The sequence below is a fragment of the Equus asinus genome, chromosome 12 (assembly GCF_041296235.1).
Source record: "Equus asinus isolate D_3611 breed Donkey chromosome 12, EquAss-T2T_v2, whole genome shotgun sequence".
NCBI lineage: Eukaryota > Metazoa > Chordata > Mammalia > Perissodactyla > Equidae > Equus > Equus asinus.
The window spans coordinates 85,579,809-85,590,116 of record NC_091801.1 but is presented as its reverse complement, the minus strand read 5'-3'; the positions used below and the strand labels follow the sequence as shown (position 1 = coordinate 85,590,116).

The 10,308-nt window shown below is 62.3% G+C and overlaps 1 protein-coding gene across 3 annotated transcripts in view; it reads left to right on the top strand.

The window, feature by feature from the left end:
- The first annotated feature begins 779 nt into the window (after nt 1–779).
- Nucleotides 780–10,308, top strand: part of DGAT1 (diacylglycerol O-acyltransferase 1) — an 11,715-nt gene continuing 2,186 nt past the window's right edge. The window contains exons 1-16 of one of the 3 annotated variants that reach the window (XM_014858168.3): nt 780–1,184; nt 5,578–5,665; nt 7,875–7,915; nt 8,066–8,151; nt 8,235–8,287; nt 8,509–8,614; nt 8,759–8,875; nt 8,972–9,046; nt 9,142–9,245; nt 9,337–9,375; nt 9,456–9,497; nt 9,590–9,634; nt 9,715–9,827; nt 9,908–9,973; nt 10,065–10,152; nt 10,239–10,301. In XM_014858168.3, coding sequence (XP_014713654.1) covers nt 994–1,184; nt 5,578–5,665; nt 7,875–7,915; nt 8,066–8,151; nt 8,235–8,287; nt 8,509–8,614; nt 8,759–8,875; nt 8,972–9,046; nt 9,142–9,245; nt 9,337–9,375; nt 9,456–9,497; nt 9,590–9,634; nt 9,715–9,827; nt 9,908–9,973; nt 10,065–10,152; nt 10,239–10,301 — 1,317 coding nt within the window. In that variant the 5' untranslated portion in view covers nt 780–993. Of the gene's footprint in view, nt 1,185–1,245; nt 1,680–5,577; nt 5,666–7,874; nt 7,916–8,065; nt 8,152–8,234; nt 8,288–8,508; nt 8,615–8,758; nt 8,876–8,971; nt 9,047–9,141; nt 9,246–9,336; nt 9,376–9,455; nt 9,498–9,589; nt 9,635–9,714; nt 9,828–9,907; nt 9,974–10,064; nt 10,153–10,238; nt 10,302–10,308 lie in introns of those variants that run through there. The other 2 variants (XM_070481885.1, XM_014858170.3) reach the window with 2 other exon arrangements.

Sequence of the window (10,308 nt, the reverse complement as noted above, 5' to 3'; positions counted from 1 at the left end):
TTCTTCTTCTCCCCAAAGCCCCCGGATACAGTTGTATATCCTAGTTGTGAGTGCTTCTGGTTGTGCCATGTGGGATGCCACCTCAGCATGGCCTGATGAGTAGCGCTAGGTCAGCGCCCAGGATCCGAACCAGCGAAACCCTGGGAGCCTAAGCGGAGTGTGCAAAAATAACCACTTGGCCACCGGGCGGCCCCCAAGGTTTCTCTTATTAATTTCCACAAACCTAAGCCAAAGAAAAACTGGCGCCTGCGGTGGAAACTACAGGGCTCGGCAAGCAAGACTCTGCCGAGAGGTGCGCGCTCGGGTACCAACGCGCTGGGTGGTGGGCGAGGCCAGTCCTCACGGACAGGGACCGCCGCCCCGGCGTCAGCTGGACTGTAACCGACCACCCGTTTCTTGAATAACCTACATCCCCACACTTATGCGCCTGTGCTGAAGAATGACGAAACTCTCTGTTTAGAGAGTAGGACAAGGGCCAGGCAAGGGGTCAGGGGAGGCGCGCAGCTGCCGGGAAGCCAGGAGCGTTCCATGGAGACGCCGAGTCCCGCGGGCAGCAGTGTCCGTCCGCGGCTGTAAACCCTCCGCCACGCTCCCTCCCGCGCGAGTCGACTACGACTCCCAGGGTGCACCGCGGTTACCCCCGCGCGAAGGGACCACGACTCCCAGGGTGCCCCGCGCTCCCTCCAGCGCGGAGCGACTACGACTCCCAGGGTGCAGGGCGGTCCCTCCCGGCCGCGGCGACCACGACTCCCAGAGTGCCTCGCGTGCCTCGCGGACTACAAATGGACGCGCGCTGTGGCCGCTGGCCGCTTACCGACTCCCAGAGTGACGCAGGAGGGAGCTCCGGGCGGAACTGGCAGGCGCGCGGACTACGGCGGCCGGCAGGGGGCGGTGGCGGTCGTTGGCCCAGGGTCCGGAGGCGGGGCCGCGGGCCTCAGGCGCTACGAGCCCGGCGGGCCACGACTCGGCCGCAGCAGGGTGCAGGCTGAGGCCATGGGCGACCGCGGCGGGGCGGGCGGCTCCCGGCGCCGGAGGACGGGGTCGCGGGCCTTGAGCCAGGGCAGCGGCGGGCCAGTGGCTGCGGAAGAGGAGGTGAGAGACATGGGCGCCGGGGGAGACGCGCCGGCCCCGGACAAGGACAAGGACGGAGACGACGACGTGGGCAGCGGCCACTGGGATCTGAGGTAGCGGTGCGCCTCACTCCTAACCTCTGACCCCTGACGCCGGTCCCCGCAACCCTCCCCGGTCCTTCAGCCGTGGCCGCAGCAGCGCGGGCTCCGGGTTCGAGAGCCTGGCCCCAGGACCTCGCGTGGACAGATGTGTCCCCTGGGTCCCCGCGGGGAAACAGGCTTAGGGGTGGAGGGTAGGCTGCCAAGGTCACCCAGGTTGGGGCTCAGAGGGGGGCCGGCCGCAGCCTAGCTTCCAGATCCCCCACCCCCCGCAGGTCGTCTGGTGGGTCTCCAGGCTCTTTCCCTGGGTGAGCCAAGGGCCTGGCCCCTAGGCGACTGGCTCCTGCCATGCGCAAGTGTCTCCTGTCTGGAAAGAGATGGATGGGATTGGGAGGTTGGCCTGGGGCCCTGCTTAACAAATGCCTGCTGTAGAAGAATTGGATGCTGTATTGAAACTCTCGCACCCTGGTTGGGGAACAGGAGAGGGGTTTGAAGTGGGCACACCCACAGGTGAGTGCCCCCCTTAGTGAAGGACTGACAGGAAGGGGGTGGGGAGCAAGCTGTGGCTGATGGAGAGGACATGGCCCCTCTGGGCGTTGGCTCCCTCCTCCAAGCTGGCTCCAAGCAATGTCTTTGCCACCCTCCTGCACCCCCATCCCCTTCTGATTTTCACCCTGGCCCAGAGGCTCTCGAGGACTCTGGCTTTGGGAGCAGCTTCCGAGCTAAAGGTTATCGACAGGGAAGTGGGCAGTTGGTCAGTTGGTTGGCAAGGACTTGCTCTCTCAGTAAACAAAAACTGAGGCTTTCTTCACCCAGCACTGTGGGAGGGGGTGGGTCAGGGCAGCTGGCGTACAGGTACTGCAGGTACTGTCTCTGCCCTTGGGGTGCTCACAGTCCACCTGGGAGATAAGGTAATCTCAGCACCGAGTAAAGGTCAGGCGCGGAGTTTGGAGATGGCAAAGGAGTTGGTGCAGGTGCCATGGGGAAGGAGAATGGTTCCACTGAGAAGGGTGCTTGTTTCCTGTGGGCCTGGGTGATGCTGAGAGAGGCTGCAAGGACAGGAGGGTCCTAGAGTGTTCTGCTAACTCCCTCCGCAAGATACCCTCTCCAGGAGGCAAGGGCATGTCTAGCATCATCTCCCCCTCAAGGGAGTGGGAACCGGGGTCATTTGTGTGAGATGGGGAGTGCCAGCTTTGGGCCAAGCTGCCACACTGGGATGGACAGTTACTTTCCTGCTCTACGTGGGCCAGGTGGCCAGAAGCCTCTCCTGTGCTCCTGCTAGTTGGGCCGAGTGAGTGGGAGCCCTGTCTGCCCACTCTCGAGGTCTGGACACCTGGGAAGAGGAGCAGTAGATGGCAGGGATGGGCCTGCCCAGGGCTGGGGGGCGGGGGACCCGGACATCACTGTCCCCTCTTGGTCTCTAGGACATGTGAGTTGTCTGTGCTTGGCCCTCAAACCTAGATTCCATAGAGTTCGGGGTCCCCTGGGGCTGCTCCCTACTTGTCACCCCCCTACTTCCCCTCCCCCCTGCTTATGGCCTTTCCTCCCCCTTCCTCTCGCCTCTCTTTTCTATACTTCCTGCTCGCCTTGGCCTGCCTGGGCAGGTTGGTCAGGCTCTGGGTGTGAGCTCATTTCTTCTGGCCCTAGCAAGGTGGAGCTGTGGGACAGGAAGGAGAGAGCACCCCCTTTCTCTTCTGCCTTGTGGTTTACTTCTTCCAGGTGCTCCACACGCTCCCTCCAGGATGCTTGGGCACCCTCCAGCTCTTGGCTCACGGGCACTCCAGGCAGGGCCTTCTCGTTGTGGGGCTCTCCCAGGGTGTTTGTCCCTGGGGTGTCCTGTGTCTCTTCTTCTCCAGCAAGGTCTGAGGATGTGGGGAGCTTACCCAACCACCTTGTCCCCCAGGGCTCAGCCCAGAGGCTAGGTGTGCAGAGGAGTTGGCAGCTGGGAGGCGAGCTGACACTCTGCTCCCTCCTTGGTCTGCTTGGCCCTGGAGCTGGACCACTTGGTCCTCAGGTGTGGCCCACACTTGGGGTCTGGGCTTCTGAGCAAGCTTCGAACCCTGGTGAGCTCAGTTTCCCCCTGTGCCCTCCTCCAAGTGCTGATGTGATGGTTGATATGATACATGGGATGAGTTAGAATGGCCCTGCGAGCTGGGTGGGCCTGGGGAGCTGGTATGGGACCTCTGGAGGGCACAGAGCATGAGCGGCCCCTGCAGTAAGGGAGAGGGTGACACAGCTGTGGGCATGGTGACCAGATCTTGTCTCCCATGCCAGCCGCTTTCCTCTGCCCTGTGGTCCACTGCCACTGACTGCACTGGCAAGGCTGGACCTTTGCGGTGGATGGTGAGCCTCCTCCCCTGAGTTAGGGCCTCTGACCTGTGGGGGAAGGGGGCTGTCTGGGGTTGGGGGTGGTCAGGAGCCCTGTGGAGAGGAATGTGAGGAGTGGGTGTGGGTGGGTTGGGGAAGGCTTTGGAAGCCTGACAGCAGGGAGCTGAGCTAGCTTTTATAACGTCATTTGCTGTTAGATTTGGAAAAGGACACCCTTTCCTCACCCCTGTTTTCATCTTAGAGATTGCCACAAATAAAGCCAGCATGGTCTTCTTGGTGGCCCAAAGGGGGCAGGGGTCACACTGTTATGAAACAGTCCTCTGGGTATGCTGAACGGGACGTCACAAGTTCAGACAACGGTTGGCAGCTTGTGGTACGAGGCAGCTTTGGGATGGTACCAGTGAAAGCAAATGGGCTTTGGGAAGGGGGTCAGGGAGGCCAGTCCAGCAGACAGCCCAGAGACTGTCCTCTCTGGGGAGTTGGGGCTTGGACCCCTGCTTGCCTTGCAGAAAGGCAGGTGCGGAGACTCAGGGAGAAGGCCTTGGGAGGAGATCACAGCCTCACTGCAAGGCCTAGGACAGACCTGGAAGGTGGACACAAGGAAGCCAGGGAGAAGTGGGTGGGCCAGGTGTGGAGCATGCCTTGGTCTAGGCAGACAGAGGTCAGACCTGTCGGCAGTGCCCTGGCTAGAGTGCTGAGCAACATATTGGCCTCCCTGATCCCTTACCTCCTGGTTGGAGCCGTCTGAGTGCTGACCCCAACGGTAGCCATGCTTGCCTCTGAGGCAGGGCCAGCCCTAAGAGGGCATCTGTGCTGTGGTGCCCCTGCTGTGTGCCCCTGGCCCTACTTTCCCTGCCCAGGTGCCTTGAGAGGCAGAGATGTGTATCAGCGGGAGGTTAGGGGAGACCCTGGCCTCCTCTCTTACAAAACTAGAGGCCTTGCTCAGTGCTGTGTAGCGCTTCCTGAGGTGGGGCTGTAGCCTGCGAGTGAGTCAGGGCCGGGTCTGGGCCTTGCCCCAGTCATGCTGTGGCCACTCCTCCACCTTTGTGTTACCCTGAGGATCAGGCAGGGACACGAGGGTCTGCTTGCTTGTCCTCCTCCCCAGCACTGGGTGGGAGCTCTCATGGGTAAGCACCAAAGGTGTCTCTGCCTGCTTCTGCTGGAGACCTTCCTGCCGTCAAGCACCCAGCCCCTGACTGGGCTCCTCTGGGCCCCTTCTGCCCAGGCAGGAACACAGTACTTACCCTGTGGTTGAATGGGGACAAGCTGTCATTTCTCAAAAACAGTTGGAGGCCACACAAACACCTGAGGTCCAGAGTCCTGCCCCAGGAAGGTGCATGTCAGGTTGTGTGCTCAGCTGGCCCTTGGCCTGGGACCCTGTGCCCACTCGGACCTTTGTGGGCCAACTGTAAAGAGGACGTGGTTTGAGGTGGAGGACCCCTAGCTTGCTGAATGGTGGGATGGTCCAACTGAGCAAGGCAGATTAGCCCCCGACCCCACTTCTATCCAGCACTTCTGAGTGCGCCCTGGAGTGGACTCTTCCTGTGAGGCCATTACTGCTGCAGGCCTCTGGCTATGTGTGGTAGCAGCCAGAGGCCTCTGGGAGTGAGGCCAGGCTCCTGGCCTGGGGTGCTCCAGCCCCACATAGCTCTGGCCTGGGCAGGGCCAGCTTTGCTTGCTCCTGTCTGTGGCCTTCCCCCACCCACTGTCTGGAGGGGCCGGTCTCTGGATGGTCTTGAGAGTTTGGCCCTGCCTGGTCCATCTTCAATTGTAAATGGGGAGTAGGATATATGGGTGGAAGAGAGGGTTGGGATGGGATGTGGGTCTCAGCTACTGGGCCAAGGTGGACAAGAGTTGCTCAGAGTAAGGGGCTGGGGCTTGCCCTGGGCCCTGGGCTGTGAGGCTGGCTCCTGAGGAGCTGGGCTTGGCTGCATCATTGGGTATCTGCCAGGGCCCTGGCTTGCCCCTGGACAGGGCCTCTTTTTGGCCCTGCCCAAGATTCTTACTGCCCAGGGGCTGGGGTGGGGCTAGCCCTGGTCTGGTGCCTGCTCATGAGGGTGCCTGTCTCCTGTTCTGCCAGGTGCCACCACCTCCAGGATTCTTTGTTCAGCTCTGACAGTGGCTTTAGCAACTACCGTGGCATCTTGAATTGGTGTGTGGTGATGCTGGTGAGTAGGATGGTATCTGGGATTAGGTGTCCCTACAGCCAGGTGGGGTTCAGCCTGAGGCTGGCCTTTGCCTGGGCATAGGCTCTGCCCGCTGAGGGAGGGGGGGCCAGAGCTTGTGTGGCTGGGTGTGTGGGACACTGGGCTGGTGGAGAGAGAGTTGTGGTGGCAGTCCTTGCAGTGGCCACATATCAGGGCTCCTGTGGGCTACACATTCGATGCTTGTCCTGGTTGAATTCCAGGAGAGGCCTGCAGAGGGTAGTGTGAGAGGCCTTTGTGCTGTGAGCTGTCCCTAAGGGGCACAGGGGTCTCCCCAGTGGCTTTGCTGGGCGAGTGTGGGAGAACAGGGAGGAGTGGACAGGCTGGGTGGCTGGCCCTGGGCTAGTAGGCCGTGGGGCTGTGGATGGGGTGCTCTGTGGGCACAGGGCCTCCCAGGCATCGTGTGTGAGTGGTCTTGGGGGTCCAAGAAAAGTTACCTCTGCTATTCCCGAATGGCCCTTGTGGGCGTGGTGCCCCCTGGCAGGCCTGGCCTGGGGGGGAGCAGGGGTCGGAAGATGGCTCTTGGGCTCAGCCTGTCAGCCCCAGGCCACGGCTCTAGAGGCCCCCGGCCCCTCTCCCTCAGCCTTGGTCCTAGGCACCCCTCAGCAAGGTGATTAGAAGGAGCCCCTGCCTCCACCTCACCCTGTGGCCTGACTGAGGCCCTTGCTTCTGGGGCCTGGTACCTGCTGTCACCTTGTTGGGGTGGGGCCAGCAGCCTTGGTTGGAAGCAGCTGGAGCCCAGGGCTCAAAGGGGCAGCCTGCAGGGTTGGGCAAGGGGCAAGGGCTTGTCTGGGCCTTGCTGATGAGGCCTGAGGCCTTTGACCCTTGCCCGGACGCGTCTGTGGGTGCGGTCCCATGGCTACCCATGTGGAAGGGGCTCCAGGCACACCCACACCCTCCCTGCCTGTGGTCCCAGGAGGCTCCCCGGGAGCTGCAGGGGGACATGCAGCCTGGTGGGTAAGAAGCTGGCTGGGCAAGGGGACAGTGGGCCGGACACCAGCCCAGCCCTCAGATGATGTGTCCTTGGCCTCCAGAGGCCATTCCTGTACCAGCCTAGGCTCGTCAAGAGGCAGCCGTGCGGAGTGAGCCCTCTACAGCCTAAGGAGCACTGTCTGTTCTTCTGCAACCCACTGGGCCTGCCTGTCTCTTTCGCGCAGCCCCAAAACTTTTCCCCTGCTTTTGGTGCCTCTGCTACCCCAACCTGCAGGAGACGTGCATCCTGTGCTTCGGGCTGCTGGCTGTGTTCCCTCTGTAGTCTGGGCCTTGAGGTGGGCGCTGCCCATTAGCAGCTTCATCTTCTGCCTGCTGTTGGCTCTCAGGACAGGCCACCACTGGGCAGACTGACAGTGTCGGGCCACGTTTGTCCTGGCAGGAGGCTGGTGGGTCAGGCTTGCGGCTGGGGGAGGGCAGAGTAGGGGCCCCTGCGTCTCTCAGCTTGTCACCTCATGAAGGCTTCCGTGACCAGCCAGGTAAGTGTCCCTCTGCAGCGTCACTTTTCTGCAGAACCTACCATGAACCATGCACAGAGCCTGACTTGGGGTGGTTGGCAGGGTCTTTGCCTCATGGAATGGAGATGGAGGCCCCTGTCGTGCAGAGGGAAGCCAGGAGCCCAGCCCCAGCCTAGAGCCAGGAGCCCCTTTTGACAGAGGCTCTGTCCTTGGAAGCTGCTTTGGGGCCAAGTGCCCAGGTTTGGAGTGCTGCAGAACAGCTGAGGCAGGCAGGGGTGTGAGTACCGGGTGACGCCGGCCCCTCAGGACTCTGGCCAGCTTCTTCCCACTCTCCCCCAGAGTGCGGACCCTGCGTGCAAGTGGGCAGCTTCTTCGGTCCAGTTTGGGCTTTGGGGCCATCACTCTGGCCTTGAGTGCCTCACCAGCTCAGCAGGATGGCCAAGGGCTGCTGGGCAGTGGGTCTTTTTATGCTGCTGCAGACACAGACATCTGGGAGGTGCCTGGTGTAAGGGGGCAGTGCTAAGGGACTTCCTGTCCCTGCACTGCTGCGAGGTGAGATGGGTGGTGTCTCGGAACTTGCTGTGGAGATCAGAAAGGCTGGGCCTGCAGGACCAAGGCTGCTGGCCTAACCCAGGGCTCCTGCCCCCACAGGTCTTAGGAGGAGCTGAGGGGGGGTGTGCCCTGTGGCCAGGGCTCATGGGCTGTGCCCCCCCTCTCTCTTGCAGATCTTGAGCAATGCACGGTTATTTTTAGAGAACCTCATCAAGTGAGTGTCTTCACCAGGGCCCTGAGGCCCAGCCCCACCCACTGCCAACTCAGGCCCTGCCCCTACCTGCCCAGGCCCCACCCACCCACCCAGGCCACACCCCACCTGCTCAGGCTCTCCCTGAGCTGCTCATTCCCTGTCCATCCCCAGGTACGGCATCCTGGTGGACCCCATCCAGGTGGTGTCTCTGTTCCTGAAGGACCCCTACAGCTGGCCTGCCCTGTGCCTGGTTATTGGTGAGTTGGGCGCAGAGGACAGCCTTCGGTGGGGACAGGCCTGACCTGGGCCTGAACTTGCCCTGTGGCGCTTCTGTCCTCAGTGGCCAACGTCTTTGCTGTGGCTGCGTTCCAGGTGGAGAAGCGCCTGGCAGTGGTAAGCAGTGTCCCCACGCCCCCTGCCTGGCCCAGAGGTCTGCTCTCCTCACCAGGCCTGGGCTTAGGGCAAGGCGCCTGCTCATCTACTGCATTTCAGGCTGTGTGTGGCTTTCTTGGGAGGGGGCCTAACCCCAGGCCTGGTGACCCTTCCCCAGGGAGACCCTTTGCCCAGGGAGTGGGGGCCCTGGCTGAGTGCCCTGCACCCCCGACCCACCCCAGGGTGCCCTGACGGAGCAGGCAGGGCTGCTGCTGCATGTGGTCAACCTGGCCACCATTCTCTGCTTCCCGGCGGCTGTGGCCTTGCTGCTCAAGTCCATCACTCCAGGTGCGCCCCCAACCCACTCCCGCCCCAGCCTGTCTTGGGGGCTTGCAGGAGAGACCCAGGCCAGCTACAGGAGTCAACCCTGTGGCTGTGGCTCTCCTGTGGGCAGTGTGGGAGGGCTGTGGCCTGAGCCTCCCTCTCCTGCAGTGGGCTCCGTGCTGGCTCTGATGGTGTACACCATCCTCTTCCTCAAGCTCTTCTCCTACCGGGATGTCAACCTGTGGTGCCGAGAGATCAGGGCTACGAAGGCCAAGGCTAAGGCTGGTGAGGGGCTGCCCGGGGCTGGGGCCACCGAACCTGCCTGCCAGGGGCCAGGCCTGGGCAGCAGTGTGGCCTCACTCTCCCCTCCCCTGCTCGTAGCTTCTTCAGGTAGGGCAGCCAATGGAGGAGCTGCCCACTGCACGGTGAGCTACCCGGACAACCTGACCTACCGTGGTGAGGACCCTACAGAGGGCTCAGCACTGAAGGGCAGTGGGGGGACAGCAAGGGCCAGGCCTCTGCTGGTGCGAGCCCCACCCCTCCCATTCCAGATCTGTACTACTTCCTCTTTGCCCCTACTCTGTGTTACGAGCTCAACTTCCCCCGCTCCCCCCGCATCCGAAAGCGCTTCCTGCTGCGGCGGCTCCTTGAGATGGTGAGGTTTGGAGGCTGGGGGGCAGCGAGGGGCTGGGGGGCCACCAGGTGCTAGGGGGGCTCAGGCTGCTGCCCTTTGCTTTCTCCCCCAGCTGTTCTTCACCCAGCTCCAGGTGGGGCTGATCCAGCAGGTATGTGGGCAGGGCTGGGCTGGGCTCGGCTGGGCGCACTCAGTGACGCAGGAGTGCTGATGCTGTGCCCTCCTTTGCAGTGGATGGTGCCCACCATCCAGAACTCCATGAAGCCCTTCAAGGTGAGCAGTCAGGCTCTCCTGTGGCTGGGTGCGGGGGGGGAGGGGCGTGTGGGGGTGCAGCCAAGGGAGCCAGCTGAGTCCTGTCTCTGCAGGATATGGACTACTCACGCATCATTGAGCGCCTCCTGAAGCTGGCGGTGAGCAGCCTGGGCGGGTGGGGCAAGGCACGAGGGAGTGAGTGAGGGTGTTCTGGAACCTGGCACCTGCTCCTCAACAGGTCCCCAACCACCTCATCTGGCTCATCTTCTTCTACTGGCTCTTCCACTCCTGCCTGAACGCCGTGGCTGAGCTCATGCAGTTTGGAGACCGGGAGTTCTATCGGGACTGGTGGTGGGTGGCCTTGGGTGTGAGGCTGGGGGCTGGGGTGGGTCATGGTGCAATTTGATCACCTGCTGTCCCTTGACTCCTAGGAACTCTGAGTCCGTCACCTACTTCTGGCAGAACTGGAACATCCCTGTGCACAAGTGGTGTAGCAGGTGGGCATGGGCGTGAGCGTGGTGTGTGGTGGGTGGGTGGCTCTGTGTTCCTGGACTGCGGCGCCTGTCCCACGGCCTCCTCCCTCCACAGACACTTTTACAAGCCCATGCTCCGACGAGGCAGCAGCAAGTGGGTAGCCAAGACGGGGGTGTTCCTAGCCTCGGCCTTCTTCCACGAGGTCAGTGCTCTCTGTGCGTATCCTGCTTCATCCTGGGGTGGGTATGGTACTTGAAATGGCTGACGCTCCTCTCACTCCCACCCCAGTACCTGGTGAGCATCCCCCTGCGCATGTTCCGCCTCTGGGCCTTCACTGGCATGATGGCTCAGGTGAGCA